This window comes from Falco peregrinus, chromosome 8, assembly GCF_023634155.1.
Source record: "Falco peregrinus isolate bFalPer1 chromosome 8, bFalPer1.pri, whole genome shotgun sequence".
In the NCBI taxonomy this organism is placed as follows: Eukaryota; Metazoa; Chordata; class Aves; order Falconiformes; family Falconidae; genus Falco; species Falco peregrinus.
The window spans coordinates 61,603,473-61,623,351 of record NC_073728.1 but is presented as its reverse complement, the minus strand read 5'-3'; the positions used below and the strand labels follow the sequence as shown (position 1 = coordinate 61,623,351).

At 40.9% G+C, this 19,879-nt stretch overlaps 1 protein-coding gene across 5 annotated transcripts in view; it reads right to left on the bottom strand.

The window, feature by feature from the left end:
* Positions 1-1,999: 1,999 nt before the first annotated feature.
* Positions 2,000-19,879, bottom strand: part of TRPC7 (transient receptor potential cation channel subfamily C member 7) — a 73,150-nt gene continuing 55,270 nt past the window's right edge. For 4 of the 5 annotated variants that reach the window (XM_027794382.2, XM_055813103.1, XM_055813102.1 and 1 more), the window contains 5 exons: positions 14,715-14,910; positions 11,522-11,743; positions 8,483-8,563; positions 3,933-4,008; positions 2,000-3,204 (listed from right to left, as the gene is read on the bottom strand). In XM_027794382.2, coding sequence (XP_027650183.1) covers positions 3,062-3,204; positions 3,933-4,008; positions 8,483-8,563; positions 11,522-11,743; positions 14,715-14,910 — 718 coding nt within the window. In that variant the 3' untranslated portion in view covers positions 2,000-3,061. The remainder of the gene's footprint in view (positions 3,205-3,932; positions 4,009-8,482; positions 8,564-11,521; positions 11,744-14,714; positions 14,911-19,879) is intronic. The other variant, XM_055813101.1, reaches the window with a different exon arrangement.

Genomic DNA, 19,879 nt, shown 5'->3' with positions numbered 1-19,879 from the left:
TCCTTGGGTGTGTTCCTGGGACCAGATGAGAAAAGCACTCTGATGAAATGGAATTTTTGCTTGTCATGAATATTTATATAAGAAGTCTTCATGCTTTGATAGTTCTTGGAATGTAAATGGAAAAGGGGTGGAAGCAGATATATGTATATATTTTTTAAACAGCATTTTTAATACATCTTTTAGTCTACTTTTGAAGTCCTAGAAATTATTCTACTCTTTCATAGCAGATTCCTGAATGCAGAGAAGCATGCTAAGTAGCTGTGGTGGGGCTGCACTGCCTCGTACAGATGCTATAGGGGCAGCAGCTGACGGGGCACAGTGGTACCGCCGCCCGGGCTCATGTAATTCAGCAAAGCTATTCACGGCACGGTGTGATTTGTGCTGATCACAACAGGCATTGCCTGTGATAATCAGCACCAGAAGAACATTTCTTTGGCACCGCTGGACTTTAGAACAGGTCTTTTCTTGAGCTGCATTTAAATGTGCAAAATGTAAGTGCGCCATAGTGCTTCCACTTACCTTTCTCATGCAGCTTGGCATGCAATATCATGAGAAGTGGAAATTATGGTGGTTATTGTGTGTTCTGCCTAGAATAATTCTGCTTAAATTCCTAGGTGATGCTGAAACACTGAATGGGAAGGGTAAATCAGTGCTTTGATCAGGAGCCAGGTGTAGAGCTGGAATGAAACAAATTTTTAAGACAGCGCTGTGGCAACAGAGCTGGTTTCCCAAACTGAAAAAAAGTTTTATACAGTAACTGGAAAGGGAGGGGGCGGTGGGAAGCAATATCACCATGATAGATATTCCTCCTCCTGGGGAAAACTGAGTATTATAAATCAGTATCATTTTTCTGGTTTAAGTGATGGAAGACAGCCCAAACCGATGAGCTACCATTCTTGCACAGTTACCCACAGTGCCTGCTTTCTTACAGTGGCGCTTGGTACTCTGCTGAACGCTGGTGTTTAAGTGTTTCCCATGGCGCTCCATTGTGGGCAGTGCTGCCCGGTGCTGGAGCGCAGTGATGGGCAAAGGTGTTTCAGTTTTACCAGCTAAAGCCTGTAAACTTAGCACTGCCCATCCGACTCGTGGTTGCACGCTCAGTACTAGCACTGCACTTGTCCAGAGCAGCTGAGCTGAATTTCTGTTCTTAGAAGGTAATTTTACAAACCCGTGACTAAGGAGACAGTAATTTCAAATCAAGCACCACAAATAAGACGTAATTTTTGCAGACTATAGCTAGTCACAGAACCTTTAATTTCTTAGCTGTATTCTTTCAAAATGTATTTTGGTTTAAGTTTGCTTTTTGACTCTTTTGGGCTTCAAAATTTCTGTGGCAAAATTGCTTCATATAATGACTTCATTGTTCACATGTCGCAGAAAAGTGAAAAAATGTTCACGTATTGGATAGTCAAAAGATCAGGCAAATATTTCACTCGGTGTACAACAAAATATTATGAGGTAATTTTATTTTTTCCCCATTTTTAGGTAAAAATATTACAGTATACAAGATAATATTATTAAAGGTAAAAATACAGCGTTTTGCTTTTTCTCTAAACAGATCTACGTACAGTACACTATTATTTTCTTTTCTTTTTTCTTTTTTTTTTTTTTTTTTGGTACAAATATAACTATTATTCTATTAGGTTATCTGTATTCTCGTCTGGCACTTAAGAACTGATTACAGGTCACCTTCTGGTTCTGCTTGTTTTTCTCAGCTGATACCTAAATGTAATGTTCATCTTATAGGTGTCTCTTGTAAACAAACAGTACAGTTCAGTGGTTCCCAAGTAGTAAGGTGTGCTTTAAGTAGTTGAAATCATGTAGTTAAATATAAAAACCCAAGCAATCCAAATTTGCAGTTGTGTTGCACAGACTCATTGACTTCCAGTTGTAAAAGTGCAATCCCAGTACTTGTATTACTGCAGGCTTTAAAAGAGTTTTAATCCCTTCCTTGTCCTTTGCAAGAGCCAAACACATAAGACAATAATTATTTCTACAATTATTTTTCCTTTATTTCTTTTTTTTTTTTTTCCCACAGAATGTTCTTAGTTGAATTGAAGACTTTTTGTATTGATTTAAAGTTTTGAAACTGCTGGGCTATGCTCCTCATGATTTGTCTCACCCTGTGGCTTGCTGTTTGACATCTGGAATCTGAAAGCTGAGCTCAGCCGCATCACTGTCGCTGGATTAACGCTGTTCCTTGACCCGAACACATTAGCACAATGTATCTCATTTCTGGATATTCCTGGGAAGTGAGTTTCACATTATTATTGATATTTCAGTAGACTGTTGTTGAAGCTTGGATCCTCTAAGAATAAAAGAGAGGCTAGGTGTGTACAAACAGGCCATACCCTTTAGTGGATGAGCTAATACAGCTGGAAAAGGTGAAAAGGAGTTTTTGATTGAATCCTTTTGTCAGATTGTAGCAGAAGGGTGAAAGGACATTTTACACAACAACCTTGATTTTTTTTTTTCCAACACTGTCATCCAGTCTCAAATGCAGATGACCTCTACCTGCCGTACTTCACCTTGGTTGTTTCAGCAGATGATTTCTCATTTGATTTTCATTAACCACAGTGCTGTTCAAAGTTATCTTCATGGATGCCAGTGTAAACATAAAAGGAGAGTACACACCCAAGGATAGGAATTGTTTAAACTTTTCAAGGAATATGCTTGGCACATTTTTTCTTCAGACTTCACCCAATTCTGATCAGTACAGTCTCTGTTGGTATAAATGAGCACAGTTGCATTGTTTTCACTAGAGTCAGATGGATGAAGATCTGGCTTTTTTGCCTTTAAATAGAGGTGCCTTCCATATGGTGCGTCTATTTCCAGCACCAAAGTGCACATATTTGTACCAGTAAGTCACCTTTGTATCAGAAAAGATTTAACTGGTAACTCACCTTGCACAGGAGCAATGCAAAATGCTCCTACCAATACTTGCTAGTTAGCAGAAGTTGAGAGTGCAGTTCCCACCTTTTACATGGTTTTTGCCCTCCTAAGATGCTGGTTGACACTGAAGAATGATTAGAAAACCAGTTGCCTTTCTCTGTGTTCACCATCAAATGTCCTTATTTAAGTCCTTCCCAAATTTGTCGCTCAGCTGCTGTATTAGTCTTGCCAGCTCACCAGTAGCTTGTGACTTTTCCTCTAAGAGTTCATAGCGGAGACTAGAAATATCTTGCTTAATCTCCTTAAGTTCTCCTAAAAGGAAGAAAATGTTCTTGTTAGGAATATTGAACCAAATAAGTAATCCCTGTGGTTTTAAGACCTGAGAGAGCATTAATTTTGGTGTGCTTGGTCATGAATGTGTGTGGAGCTCCATATGGTGTCCCCGCATTTATGCACTTAATATTGGTACTTTTAAGAAATAACCTGTACTTGCAGAGTAGTGGTACTGACAGCGATAGCAAGTATGTATGGAAAGCTAATTTTTTTTCTCATGTCTGTTCTCTCTCTGCATACTGATCTCTACCTACACAGGGCATTTGCAAGAGGGTAGCAGTTAAGAGGTGTTAGAAGAAGGTTCTTTCCCATCTGCATACAAATCCTATGTGACACCATGGCAATACGAATCCTTATCAAGCTCAAAAAAACCCATCCTTGGGGCAGGCATGGGCGGTAGAGTCATAAATTGTTTTACTTAGACACCAAGATAAGGTTGGGGGTTGGTTATGCCCTGGGTGTGGTAAAGCAAGAGGAGGCAGAGCTATGGGGCAGAGCAGCCCGAGGTAAAGATCCTGTGAGATATGTGTTCTGCAAAGGAAAATTAAGGACACAGAATTTCAAGAGCATAAAGGTGGCTCAGAGTCACCACAGCTCACCTTAGTGTAAACACGAGCATGCTCTCTCTCTACAGAGGATGCTATCTACGCTCAACCCTCTTACTGCCCAAATCAGTATATAAAAATCAGTTATAAAAATCTACTTGCCTTCATTGACCTCGTCATTTTCTCGGTCAACCTGAGCCTTCAGTACATACCGCTTAATCAGACGTTTCATTATTTTCTGAAAAGAGAACAGAAACACTTATCTTAATGTGAGTTTATCCATTTGTCTTAATTCTAGACTTATTATGAACAATTCAAACACTTGATTTCACTATGGATAAAACCATAAAACCATGGTTTCAGAGGATGCAAAGAGAATTTTTTTATCGACTTCCCATTGATTTTATACTTTATATTATGAACTTTGTACTACAATAGTTGATTGACAGCCATTCCATAATGAGCCTCCATATGAGGCACTTTGGGGTATTTTGTGGGATGCACGTGAATGTAGAGTATGTCCCACAGACAGAAAGAAAACACAGGTGATCCAACAGCAAGCTAAGAATGGGATCCAGAGCCTTCCTTTAGCATGTTGCTGTTTAATGTATCAATAAAAAATACTTTACAGGAAGAAATAAGTGGTTAATATGTTAGCAAACTCACTCATGATGATAAACTAAACATCTGACCCAAGGTTAACGAAAAAACTCCTTGCCTTGCAGTTGGGGTTTTAGGAGGGAAAATAAATTTAATGAAGGACAGAAAAAAAGAGTTTGAACAGAAGTGGAGAACTTGGCTTAAATGAGAGAAGTTTCTTAGGGAAATGGCAGATTTTAAGGGACATGCACAGGGAAAAAAATAGAGGCATTGTAGACTTACAAAATGGGGGGTGATTGTTAGGAAGGAGCAGCGTATGTGGAAATAGTAGAAGATGGCTATGGATATGAGCTTGCAATGTGATATTGTTCCAAAAATGTATAAATTACATTTATCTCAAAGGAAAGTAACTTTGGCCGTCTTGGGCTACGCACTGGGTTACAGCTGAAGGCCTGCATCATTGCCACTCCTTCACTACAGACAAGATACGGATGGGGAAAAAAATCTCAACTATGATAAATGTAAAAAGGATTGCTCTATCAGAGGCAATGATTTAGGTGCATCCTCTGCAAACAGAGGAGAGCTCAGTGAGCACCCAAGAATACATATATAAATGTCTTTCATTGACCAGATGGTCACTGTTAAGGGAAAAGCCTCTCCCAGCACGGGCTCGCTTCTTCAGAGAGCGATCACAGGTCTCTGCTTTGAACACCACTGAAAAATGCTACAAAGAGTGTGAAATATGAATTAAGAGATCGGTACACCTGCTCTTTTTTCTTAGAAGTCAAATATGGATTATAGCAGTGCAAAAAGCATGTGAACATCAAAGAAGGATCCCGTTATTTATATATGTCCTGCAGTCATGGAATATGGGATGTCTAAGACTGTCCTTGTGTCAAAGAGGCATCTGGCTAACCAGCTGAGTCATTAAGGCAACAGAGGTGAGTCACAGCGCACGTACGGTGTGTTGAAGATGGCCAAGGTAGTAGAATCCAGAGGGAGGTAGGGTTGTCACCTGAGAAAACATAAATGAAGTAATGTTTGGGGAAAGTAGGGAAATCCTGGATCCAAAAATAAATTATTTTTTCAGAACAGACGACAAGAAATTTAGACTAAAACAAGGAATACCACACAGTGAATGCTCTTATTACCTGGAAAAATATGGTAACGTAATATCTATCTATTCCGGTTCTCATACAGCTTGTATTTTTGATGGACGCTACTCAAAAGCTATCCTGTATTAACCACTACATGTGATAGAAGTCACAAGCTTAAGGTGCCTAGTCTATCAGATATAAGTTGTAGTCAGATTTTTCTACAGAAACTAAATATTAAAAATGTGACTACTTTTTAACAAGAGTCTGCTTTGCCACTTAGTAGATTTTTCTGCCAATAGCTTTAGGAAAGCAAGTAATTTTTGCCTCAGTATTGCACTGTGACTTCTAAGCCTTGCTGCTTCTCCCCTTCTCTCTGGTACTCCTCCTTCTAGTGACAGTGAGTGAAATTGCCTGTTGGCAAAATAATCCTGGTTACTGCAGGGAAATAATGAATGAAACTCACAGGCAGCCTCTTGGTAATGAATGCTAAACTTGAAACAATTCAAATATATCTGATTTCCATGAAGTATTATTCCCCCATTCTCAAAAAGTTAATTGAGATTCTTCAGGTCTTGGAGCACTTTTATACTACACAACACTCAACTATTGATTGTTGGTCCTAAAACAGTCTTAAGAGAACAGGTTCTAGGAACAGGTCAGTCATTTGTGAATTATAACTCTGCACCGAATTAAATCGTTTTTGTGTATTTATTGGCACACCCTTCGGGCTCTATATTTGCCATCAGCTATCTGAGCACCTTCTAGGCCTTCTAGCACAGAGGGAAATGAGAAGAAAAGGGCAGATTTGTGGCCAAGGCACTGACATAGGACTCATGAGATTTGGGGTTCAATTTCTAGTTCAAACTTTTTTAGTTTTTTAGGTCTGATAGGTCCTTGTCTTTAATGTGGAGGCCATGTCTTCCCACTTCACAATTTTTGCTGTTCTATTCTGGACTTGTATGCACCGCTGAAGATCACATTGTTGCAGACCTTAACGCTGCTGTTTCATTCACAGGTTTCCTCCTGACGCTGTGTTTGTAGGCACCACAGATGCCATTTGGCATGAGCATGGGAGGTCCCAGGGCAGCACTAACGGGAGGAAATGTTTGGTACCTTTATGTCCCTGGTCAAAATCAAATACAAGCCAGCAGTGGCCAGAGGGGATAACTGCTCACTGGGGCATCAGATCTCCAACCTGGTGATCTCAAACCCACGTTATCAGGCAGTAGAAGAGCTCGAGAATGAGGCAAGAAAGGAATTTGATCATTTTCACCTCTTTGTTATTTTGCCCCTCCAAACAGCAAAGAAACATACTGCTGAGCCTTTAAAAGTACAAATTATTCCTTCTGTTTTTTCCCTTACAGATCCTTTCCTGAGTTTGTAGATAAAGACATTGTTGATGACATGACAGATGGCAGTGCTGGAAGCAAGAGAAACTGGGGAGCTTAGCACAGCGTTCTAGCAATGTTCCACCCTAGTGTCAGCTCAAGAGGGTTTGATAAAGGTATCGTTTTTGCCTGGACTAGTTTATTCCCAGATCACGGCAGCTGTGTATTGACTTCTATTCCTACTTTTCAAATTATTGCATGTTAGGTTCTGTTCATTTTTGTATCCCTGCAGACCACTGTCTGCAGTCCAAGTACACAGACTGCAGGTACGTCACTTGCTAAATACCACTAAAGGAAACAGTTCAGCAAGAATCCACTGCTTCAGAGGTTTTCCCAGTTGTAGAAGAAAGCTTGTTGGCCAGATAATCAAACTGTTTGTTCTTTATAATGAGATAATCAAGACTATTGCACACTCTTTATACTATCTGGACCATTTCTTCCTGCAGCAACAGAAACTTTCTAAGATCATTTGAAGACAAAGCTAGAGGAGCGTTACTGAAGCAAGATAACAGGTAGTTGTATTTTTCTATTTTTTACAGCTGCTTCTGGCTTTTCCAACTTTAGAAATAATGGTCTAATTTACCACAAACATTAGGCAGCCTCATTTAGACATAATAGCTACATGAAGAGAGCAAGTCTGGAAGAGGCTGACACATCTTTCCATTACCTGTGGGTTTGAATGGACGGGGAAATGTCAGAAATGCTGAAATTTGGAGCAGGACACCATCATCTTCCCTTTGCCTTTGAGGGCGTCAAGCCAACTAACTCCAGATAGCAGAGCAAATGTATCCCATTTCTAACTTAGAATTTTAGATACTCTTCCTATCCTGGCACAAAAGCCTGAACAACTTTTAAACCAGTAGAAATTTCTTACTGGTCTGCTGTACAGCCTGGGAGCCCATTGTGCTGCAGCAATACAAGACAAACCACTTCTAGAATTGCCATTGCACATTTTATCCAACTTAACTTGTTGCTTTTCTCAACTCTCTTTAACGTAGATTCCTTCAGATATATCACTTGTCAGATTCTTTTTCCCTTTATGTTAAAAAATAAGGGAAAAAAATCCTGTGGGATATTTTCCTTACTGTGTTAACCTACTAGGCATGTTTGCACAAGAAATAATACATCTGCTGGCACGAACGCTCTAGCCAAGACAGACAGTTGTGTTGGTCCCTGTGATGGCTGGGTGCCCCCTGCCACCGCTGCAGCCACAGGTATTTTTGAACCGTACCACATTGCAGGTGTAGCTCGGTGGGACAAGTCACGGCCAGAGAAAGCACATGCAAAAGTTAATGCAAAGGCTGGAGAGATGACTCTATGTCATGACAAATGAAATGCTGTCAATGCAAGGGTGGAGGGTTAAAGCTGGAATGATGTTTCTGGTATTAAATTAAATCCCCTTGAGCGGAATTCATCAGCATGACAAACGCTGACACTATGTGTGTTTCCAGGAGTCATGGGCTGTTTGTCTCTGAAGTGCCCCAGCCCAGTGCCATGCCCGTGCTAAGCCACAGCCTGGCACCTCGCAGGATGGCATCGCCTGGACAAAGGCAACCGTGACCCTTGCAGGTAAGAGCTGTTCACTGACAGATCTCTTCCCTGGCTCTTGCTTTCGTGCTGTGATTACCTGATATCTTGTAGGCTTGTTATAAGCATTCTTCCCAGAAAAAATTTCTGCATTTCGAGTGCTAGCGTGAAAACGAACTTTCTGAAATTATAAAACATCATGATATAATTAAATCAATGATAGTTTCTCATACCCAGGCAGTCCCAAACTAAACAGAGCTTTAGAAAGACAGTAGGAGATGGTTCAATATATGAGCAGAACAAAAGCCAGCACATTCAGGCCTAAAAAGTAAACTCTTGAAAGACAGAAAAGGGTCAAACCCCACAATCTACTGGAGAAAATTGGATTCCAAATTATCTAGATAAAAATGGTATTCTTACACAAGTTTTAGACAAGAAGATGTTAAGAGGCACAAAATACATTAAACAAAAATATATTGGTGATGATTAAGTTAAAACAGTTTAGGAAATGAAGAAAAATAAATACTGATGTTTAGAGATACGTCAATGTGGTACAAAAACAAATTCAGAAACAGAATTGATTTTCACTGGTCCTTTTAAAACAGCGGTACCATTTGCTACTTTTTTAGCTCAACAAAAAAAATGTACTTTTAAAAAACAGCAGTATTTTTTGAGCAGAGGACATCATAGCTACTAGTTTTGTACTCTGGAAGCTTCCAAAGAGGCTTTTCTGGAGAATATGCACAATATTCTGTGACCCTCTTATCCACCTCTGAACTTTTTGGTCCAAATGTTAACAAAAAAAATATCACTTATTCAAAGGAATTAATGCATGTCATAGACCCAGAGGAGCCAATAAATATCACAGATGTCTGCACTTATACATAAGTGTATGTACAGGGAAGGCCCTGGTTAAGGGTTTCTCTTCCCTGACTGGACCAGAGATCCTATGCAATAGATTATGTTTTATTACCATTATTATTATTATTTTTAAAATCAGGATGTTGATAATGATTGGACTAAAAGTCTCAAGTAATCTCGTATTCTTATTTATTTATTTATTACTTCTCAGGTGTGCCATGGTCTTTAGACAGTTTTGAAGATGATCTGTGAACAAAATCAACAGGCAAGCAAGAAATGACTGATAATCTTAATCCTTTATGCTAAAGCCATGGAAACTATTAATTTGCATGGGTCCCATGAAAACGGGCAAGCCAGACACTTTCACTCATGTGGCTTGGGGAAGGAGGGGCTTAATTTTATTACCATGGTTTATGCTTTGAAGCAGAAATTAGATTTCAAACAAAGTGAGCTTTGTGTGGTTAGATTCAAATAACGTTTAAAAAATATTATCTTTTTAAATCATTATTTGACATAGTTAAAGGAGAAAATTTTTTTTTTATTTCAAGACTCCACTGTCATAGTGGGTTTTTCAGTAATCAATAATACTGTTAAATTAATTTATAGATTAAAATTCCCCCAAATGCTTGCCTATCTTGGCAATGATCACCATGTTGGGTATTTAAATTGTTTGATAACATGGAGTAGACCCCATGGATATACTTCTCCCTTCAATTTAGGCTCTGGAAGAGACTGAATAAACATCAGACCTGAGCAGTTCTCTTGAATTCATGGGAGCATGACCCCCCCCAAGGCTTTGCCCGGAGCTGGATGGCTCACCACGAGCTGCATTGCTCAGCTGTTTGCTCCTTCAAGGAGAGCCAAGAGATCCAAACAAAGCCCCAAAGCAGGCTGCACATTACAAAGGTCAACTCTGCAAAGCCTCCTCCAACCTTCCTTTCTTTCTCCTCCATCTCTCTCACTACGTATCTCCTCCCTTTTGCAAGGTTAAAGCCAAGGGCAGGCTGCCCATCTCGGCCGGAGAGTCCTGGTGTCACCCTGTTGTCCCCTCTCCTGTGCAGTGCCACACAGCCAGGGTTTTAAAGCCTGGATGGATGGGTCCGGGAGCAGGCTGAGGGAACGTCAACCTGTCCTAGAAAGGCTGGGCAGTCTGCCCAGGAGCCACACTGACCTCTCACATGCACTAAGAAATAAGAGAATACATTGTGGAGAGCTTTATTTTCCCCCAGAAATGAATTCCCGATGTTCTCCTGTTTCAAACACAGCTTGAGCTGAGAAAATTAAATAAAGGTGAGGATGCTTTTAAGCAAAGATGCCTCCTTGCATCTTTGTATCCACTGAATTTAACGCCAGCAGCTGCGCAGCTGTGGCTGGACTCCTGTGAATGCTTTGGGCGTTTTCTTCAGTGTAAAGCAAGTGGACTTGCCCTGTGAGTGGGATCCTGTTTGTTGTAAATTTATACGCTAGGAATGCTTCCTCCCAGTGATGCTCTGCACTGCTTTGCAGATACTAATTTCCATGGGTAACACAAATTTTCTCTGATTTCTCTGGCATTTCCCCTTGGAGGAGCAAAGCTAATTCTGTTGGGAAGGGGCTGGATGCTCAGCAGACCCCTACATGTCTCTCTTGCTTTATCACGCAGACACTAGTGCTGCTGTGTAGCCACTATTTCCACAGCAAATTGCTATTTCAGATGACCAAAGGGGCGGTGGCTGAGGCAGGATCTACCCAATTAGTGGCTACACATCACTGGGCAGTTGTAAGCAGAGAGGTTGTTAATTATAGCTTTAGGTATTTACAAGGTGTTATTAATCCCTGCTTGGAAACTTGTTCCCAAAGTTGGAATGGCTGTAAATGCTGTAATAACAGTAAAATTAATTTGGAAATCACTTAAAGGAAGGTGGATGTTTTGAAGAGGCATAGAAGCCTGTTGGGTAGATGAGGAGTCAGACAAGCTGGGAGCCTGTTTGTGCCTCTGCTTCTGCCCTTGGTCTTTGACCTTGCTTGTTTGGCCTTGGGAAACTCCTGTCTGAAACTGCCTGTTTTTATAAAAGTTGCTCTTTCCCTGCTGTCCAGACAGTGCCAAGTAGAACGAGGCCACAAGTCTGTGAGGACCCTCTAGGTGCAACGTAATAGAAGTAACACGCGAGGATGAGGCTGAGCACGAGGCTGTGCTGCCCCTGGTCCACCTGTGCACTGTGCAATGCCCCCGCCTCCCCCAAGGTCCCTGGCGTGAACCCTTTCTGCAAAGAAGTGGAAAAGTGAAGATATAACATACCCGTTGTTTGGAATTCAGCATCCCCATCTCAAGATCATTTTCACAGTTTTTGGCCTTAGATTTGCAGAGTTTTATGAGGCACATTTTTATTCTCAGTATGAGATAATAAAACGATTTAGGGCTTGGCACTAGATTAAAAGGAGCCGGTAAAGTCCTTCCTTCATCAAAGTAGGATAGCCAGAGCTTGGCACGTGCAAATTTCCACTCCACATCCGCATCCTCCTTGGGAAGGGAAGAGAAAAAACCCCACAAACACCCCCCCAAATGCATAATTAGTAAATAGGAAGAAACTTAGGTACGACAGGCGCTAACATACAGGTCAGATTTATCTAGAATCAGATTCTGTTTGCCAGACCAAGGCCCCCGCACAAAATGTGTCTTTGTAGGCTTCTCTGTGATATCTCAAAATAAGGAAAATGAAGTCATGCAAATATTAGACTATTTCCTACTTCCTCAGATATCCAATGGATTGTTTTTCAGTAACAATCTGGTGCTTGTGCTATGCTGATAAATACATATGCCAGAACGTATACAGAGTCATGGAAAGCAGAAGAAACTGTTATGTGCACAACAACAGCAAAGACTGTCTCTAACTGCAACATTATCTGTCAGCTGTTGTCATCACTGCATTGGCCAGGAATCCCCCACAGAAGAGGCTAAGGTCGCTTCTTTATTCTATTAGCTGATTTCCTCATAGATCCTGTTTGCATTCACCATCATGTACCCTCAGATGGATGCACCTTAATTCTCTTCTGATTCACCTCCTGCCACTGATGAAAGTGGAGAAAAAGTCCCTTGCTCAGTGCCTGTGAATCTCCTTTATGAGCTGTCAAGGTGGGCCAGGATCTCTTCCAAGCAACAAGGACAAGGTTAGCACATACTTTATGGATCTGCTCAGCATTTGTATAGGGGGATGGTCAGGGCCACATATCAGGACCATTTATCAGGCAAAAGAGAGCATGAGATGCAGCTGCTCTACAGCTGTTTTCATGGTGGTTTATATGGAGGGCAGCAGCATCAATAAGAGCGTGGGTCTGCCAGCAACCCGTACTCATGTGCATCTGTGTTCTGCTGATATTAATAACCTCTGATTACCCTGTACCTCTGAAACCCAGTCCAAAACTGGCATACGCTACTGAGATTATTTCTGTCACAGTTACAGCAATATGACTTTGCCAATGGAGCAGCAGCATTCCCTTCTGCCGTTTGGTCTCATTGTTTGGGGTTGCTCCTCACAGAAGCCTTAAGCTGAATTACAGTAGAAATCACTTGTGAACAGTTTTAAGGCTTCTCTGTTGAGCAGTTAAGAAGCTACTAATGGAAGTAGTTCTGGTTTCTGGCTGGAAAAAGGATTTCTTTCCTTCCATAAATGCAAAGTTGGCAGGAAGCACTAATACTTGAGGCATAAACCGAAGAACAGAAGTAGCTGAAGAGAGACATTCGATGGGAAGCATGAGAATATGGTCTTGTCACTCGAGCTAACAGTAAAGCATCTCACCACTGACTAATGGAATTTAATTCCTACAAAATGACCATCCTCTGTCATTATTGGCATTGCTGACATCAGAGAAACACATCGGCAAAAGGGACTTTCTCTGCAGTCAGTGGGATCGAGTCACCATCCCTGGAGGCATTTAAAAGACATGTAGATGTCTTTTAAACGTGGGGACATGGTTTAGTGGTCAACTTGGCAGTGTTAGGTGAGTGGTTGGACTTTATGATCTTAAAGTTCTTTTCCAACCTAAATGATTCTATGAATCGATGACTGTCTTTACTCTCCCTGCTACTGAGGACTGACGAAATTAATTAGTATGAGATTTACTAGTATTTCCCAGTCCTCGGGTAGGACAATCTAAGCCAAATAGCTCACAGTTGTTTTGCTTGCTGATCGTTACAAGTAGTCTTTAACAAAGCTCTGAAAACTTCTGCGCAATCAGGAAGGATGATAAAGCATTATTCCAGGAGATGGTCATCACAAGGTTTAGACTAGAAAGTTAATATAGGCCACCTATTCAAGTATTTTTAGAGATTTTTCTTTGAAAACATTCAAGAGCATTGCTACCTACTACAATAAACTAGAAAATGCAGTAAGAGGCTGAGATCCTTTCAGACATAAATCGTCTCAGTAGAAAAGGATTCAGGAAGATGCTTGATCTTAAGTGATGAGAAACCTTTGGGGAAATGACTCTGCCTTCTGCATGTGGAAAAGCTTCTGGGGCAGAGAACATATGTAAGGTCTCCCTGACATTTAGACTTAGCTACAGCATGCACAAGATAGAGTTATATTTACACTACAGTACATGGATGAATCAGACCTTACAGTGAGAAAATATTTTCAGCTCTGGCCTTTTGCAGTGTCAGGTTGTGAGGGGAGATTAGAACAAATAATTAATACAAACCCAACTACAGAAGTTTGACATTTAACAAATTGGAAGAAAGAGGTGACTCAGCATTAGCATTATCCAAATACTATGTTTTTCTCTGTCTTTATTTACATTAGCAGGCAGTTGTTTATGTCCCAAGCATTCAGCAAATCCAGTCTGCTAACAGCCATGCTACCGAACAATGCTGGGTAAACCCTGCAAACACCTTTCTGCAGAAACCTATCCATATGCCTTGAGGGCTGTGTTCATATCCTTTAAAAATTACTTTTTGTGAATGTCCATGCAGTTATGTTTTGCAGACCTAGAATTTCCCCAAAAAATTCTGTATCAAGGTTGTATGCCTGGCATTTGGAAAATATGAAATTTTTAAATATGAGTACATGAGCTTCAGACCTATATGGGCTTGAGCGTTTAAGCAGTAGAGAACAGGGCAAGAAGCCAGATGAAATATTACTCTATCATAAAAAAAACAATGCCGCAAAAGGTAACACACATAGATAAATTATCATAACCAACACAGGGAATAAAAAATATCAGAAACCACTTTCATTAATACAAGTAAAGGAAATTTGGTTTACTCACAGATGGTCATTAAAAACAAGGAAGCTGAGGTTGTTCCAGAAATGATTCATTGTTAATTATTAATCCCATAATCTGGGGACAGGCACAGCCTTAACTCTTACATAGTGTAAGGTATGTGTTTCAACAGCACTCTGATCTTGCATATGGAATAAGCTACAGCTTCCTTGGTTTTTTAACAGTTGCATTATCAGTGGTAATTAAGTTTGTAATATAATTTCTTATCTTACCTCAATTTCCTGATAGGAGTTGTTGATCATGGCTATTAGCATATTAAGCAGCACCACCACCATAGTCACGTTGTATACTCCATAGAGTACATATCCAATATTCTCAATGAATTTATGGTCGTACTTCAGCACCACAGATATCACTTCAGATAAGCCAAATATTGACCAGAATAAGGTTTTAAAACTTTCTTCTACCCTATAAAAAAAAAAAAAAAAAAAAGAGCAAACCATCACTTTATACAGTTGAACCAGGTTAGCCAGGCCAAATGCTGTTAACAAAAGTGGCATTCCACCAATATAAATATGATGCCTTGGCACAGTTGTTGAAGCCATTATCTATCACCCAGGGATGTGCCAAATCATATTTCCTCATTTGATAAAGAAATATGGTTTCTGGTTAATACTATAAAATGACAGCATCCCCTTCTTTGCTCCATCTGCTCTTCTCAGGTACATTATTTGTCACTTAGATTTTGTGTCCATATAAAGGACGACTTCTCCATGGGCAACTTGCACCTTGAAACTTTTTGTGTAGGGCTTTTTACTTCTACTCACTTACTCTGTTCTCATCCAGAGAAGGCAGGCAGAGGTTATCTGGGAAAGGGAAGAAGGAGCTTAGTTTGACCTCCTTATAGGTGGTTTCCAGGGCACAAGAGAAGCATTACTTTTTACCCAGGAGAAGTGACCGGTAAGTTTTGATTTATGGCATTAAAATAAAGAATATAAAGTGTAAATATAGCCAGACCGTAGTCTGATTTTCTTCCCTTCCTGCTCTGGGACTGCAGACAAGTCAGATGCCTGAGCCTTTGTAGCATCTCTCTTTGCTGCTTCATCTGTTGTTATTTCAGGTCCAGTTTCTTCTTCTTAAATGAAGTAACTTAAATGAAGTAATTGTCTAGCTTTTGTGACACCGATGTTGGATGGCAATGAGTGGTGTCAGCAATTCAGTACGTTTTACTGCAGGTAGGATCTGGAGGAAGAAGAGGGATGGGCTACAGGAGCAATGGGGTGAAAGACAAATCCAGCCCACTAGCTTCATCACCCAAGGCAAGAATTTCTCTGTTCTGGGCCTGTATATAAGTAATTGTCTTATTCTTTCGACCCATTCACAGTGGTAGTTCAATTTTCGGTACACTAGACTCTCATGCACATATTTGTTAGTGTTTTATCTGTGTTCTGTTTCTCCCTCTTTTCAGGAAAAAAAGCCAACAGTAAGTAACTTGACTGACAGGTCAAAAGGAGAGTCTGATTCAGAGGAGTCAGAGCCACAAGAGGCAGAAGGGGAGGAGCTACAGCTGAAAAGGAAGGGAGGGAGGAGGAGGAGGAGGACAGATGCTAGTACATTTTGGAAACAGCCTGCTTAATTTTTAGTTTAGCAGCAATTTTGCATTCACTGAACAATCCTTAGCATGTTAACAGTTAATTGCCTCCTCTCTCTCCCTGCCTGCCAGGAGGTAAACACCTTCTAAGAAAACAAAACCATTGATAAATTATTTTGATGAACTGTTTTTTACTAGGCTGGCAGCCTAATCCTGCTTTATCTGTATATAAAATCAGATTATAGACACAAACCATGAAATATCTTAAGGGAACAATATGATTTACATCAACTCCAGTATCAATTACACCATGCATAAAAGCAAGAGAAATTAATTCTGACCCTTTGAAAGGCTAGTGCAGACCATTGGGCAGTGTCTTTCTGCCAAAGCAAACTGGCATTTATCTCCCACCATAATTTATAGTATTCCATATCCCATTTACAAGTAATAGTAAGGCTGTAGTAAATAGGTATTGTCAGCTAGTATAATTGCATTGACTTGCAGGATGTAACCTCGAGTGCTGTTTCAAATAGGTGCTGCACAACTTCATTTAAAATGTGGCTTTGTCTTCAGTTGCCACGATGCTGAGAGTTGCTTATCCTGTGTTCACTGCCCCTTGCTGCTTTGCACGAGGCTGGGCCACCATGCAAAGACACGCTTGAGGGATGAGCTATGACTGTGCTGCAAACAGCCCCGTCGCTTCTGCACTTGCTGGACGTTTGCTCTCCTGTACCACTCAGCTCTCTTCTCCTGCCCTCATCTGCAGCACAGGGCCACTGGCATGGACGTGCCAGACAGACCCTTCACTTTTATGGCAGCGATCTCTGGCCAGTGCTTATTCTGTAAGTGTGTTTTCCAGTTAAAGAACACATATAATAACACCAAAAATCTCTGGCTTTGAAACCCACCACCTAAGTCACTTATCAAACTAATAAAAACCATAACCCCAGCCTTGATCCCAGCTGCACCCTGCTATTAACCTTCCTTTTTTAATTTGGAAATGTTCCCTTAGTTTTCCACCCTGCTGGCAGATTTTAATACAATGTGTCAACTCTGCTACTTTTCCACAGCTTAAGCATTAACCTTTGCTCTGGAGTGGTGCCAGATTGTCCTTGAAAAGTTAATTAAGGGCTGCGAGCAGCCTTGAGCACCCTGAGCACTGCAGAGGAGGCAGGGAAGGGCCAGGGCAAATGTCCATTGTCCTTATTCCCAGTGTCAGGTCAGAGACCAGTGCCCATGGTGGTGGGGACTGGGAAGGTGGTGTGAGAGGTGGACCTGACCTGTAGCACCCCAAAATGATGCTTAGCAATGCCTCCAAGCAGATACAGATCTCCCCCTTGTAGAGGAAACATTTCTAAGGAGACCTTGTACTAGTACATCCCTACCATCCAAAAAGGTTGGATGGCTCCTTCCTTTACTGCTGGATCACACGAGATTTGGCACAGGTCTCGGGGACATCGGTTAGCTTTGGGGTTTTTTGAGAACATCTTACTAAAACACGAGACAAAGACGTTTGGAGCCAAGTTCTCAAAGATTCCAAGGTGCTGATGTGTCTCATCACTGCCAGCTAAGCAATTTACCCCCTTCCTGCAAGGTCAGCGGGTGTTTTATCCTTCTCAAAGGCAGACAAATGAAGGAACGGAGCAAGTTGGGAGTCCTGCCCAGACTGACAGCTCCTGGCAGCAGGAGGATCTGGCAGTGGCAGATTGACTGATGCTGCTTGCAGAGAGAGGTATGCTGCAATCTCTCTCTCTGCTGTGGTAGAGCCAACTGTTGCAGTGGAGAGAAAGCAGAGATTTTTTTTGTTTGTTTGTTTCAATACAGAGTCCTGTAAAACTTGAACAAAGACTTTGCATCAAGGAAGAAAACAGACCATAGGCAATCATCTAGTTGCATATTTTCCTCGCTTTTGTAAACAATAGCGTGCTTTTTATAAAAAAAAAATAAAAATCACCATAAGGCTGATTTTACGTCAGTCTTGTGTCCTCCTCTTTAAGAAAGCTTAAAGCATCCTTTCAGACTTATTTCCTTAAATTGATCCGTTGAGACTTAACAATGCCAAAAAAGCAACGCAGTCAATATAATCTACAACAATATCACATTTTGACAAAGCAAAATGAGAAGAAAAAAGCCTTCAAGCCTTGAAAGATCATTGGCACTGAGCAGTGAGTCACATTTCCCTTTGGGAAGAGGGAGACAGAAAACCTTGCGTTGTAGCCTTCAGCCTGATTTGTGATGCGGAAAGCAAGATGAAGACAATCATCAGCCTTGCCTCCATTTTCATTTTGTTTGCATAGCATGTTTTTAATTACAGGCTGTTTCAAGAACTGTGTTCTGTACACAGCACACAATAAACAGATAAACATAGCTGGGGTCGGTTGCAACTGTTGTGGAAATGGTCTACTGTTCAGCATCGAAGAGCTTCAAAAAATTTTGAAAGTATACCACTGTTAGTTAATCTGCCTCTGTATTTAACTGTGTGAAGTCAAGTCCACTGCGTCTTTATTTCCTTTGCATCCAGAACATTAAAATGGAAGAAATGACAGAAACTTTGCACAACTCAGTTCAGAGGCCACTGGGATGCTACGTGCTTGCTTTGGTGATGGCAACACAAGCAAAACAGAGCACATGATTTCAGAAGTGCAATAGCAAGGGAAGGTGAAAGCTAAGTTACACCAAACGCTCACTGATGATTAACATCAGAACTAAGCAAGCAATTCCTTGTAAGTGTTATCTGGACAAATGTACACTATTTTTTTCTGTGCCTGCATACTTTTTTCTGCCTACATACTGTCCTGGGAAGCTGTGAAATCCAGTGTCTTTTTCTATCATAACTAGCCAAGTGATGTCTGAGAACTATGTCCCATAGCTGAACAGTCACATTTCTGGGTCTAAAACTTGCTTTCTGTAAAACGTCACCCATTCTCATTAGAATTTACAAACATGCCTGCCAGGAAATGCATTCAGTGACGTCTCTGCTGCCACAGAACAGTTCTGAGGACACCCAAGTAAGCATCACTCTTCCTTGCCCCAGTATATTTTCAGTGAATGAACAGCTGAGTTCCTTAGCTCTAATACTGAAACCTTCCTTCTTTCATGCAGAAGTTAACAGCAGCAGGAGCCCACCACCTTCAGCTAGGCCCACAGGCAGCTGATGAAAAATAGAGAAGGAAATATTGCTAGAGCTGGTGGCTGCCCATCTGCCAATATAACTGTCATTAGCTTATTAAAATTGTTTGAGACTGCATACCTCAGGGTCTCTAGCTTGTTGAATGAGGTGCCTGAGAAGGATTTTTGGGATGAATGTTAATCTATTCTCTTTGTTTCATATGATGAAAGGCCTTATTTTCACTGATCATCATTTGACGCTCCTGTGTGTTTAAATAACCAGAAGAAAGTAAGTCTATTTTAAATCTCCTCCAAGTTCTTAAAAGGAAAATTTATGCTCATGGACAATTTGCTTATAATAACATGAAATCTCTCCGGGATAAGTAGTCACCAGGCTGAAGTTAAGGAGGGAGAGCACTGCCTTTTGACAAGACTTTTCCCAGTTCAGACATCCCTCAGGCATTTAGGCAATCTTAACTCCAGTGAGCAGTCATCATTTTAGTCAATGCTTGCTCCTTGTTTCCATCAAAAGATAGTACAACTGGAAGATCCACTTAGGTAACGAGTGCTAATGAGAGGGTTACTGGGCATTGCATCAGAGGCTGGAATCTGTCAAAGACTGTTCTCTAGCAATGTGCCTGGGGAATATGGTAACTGGGGGTTACTGTGGCACCAGGCAATCAACGATGGTATAGACTCAACTTCCCATTAAGTCCTGTGCTTCAAGGGCATCACCTT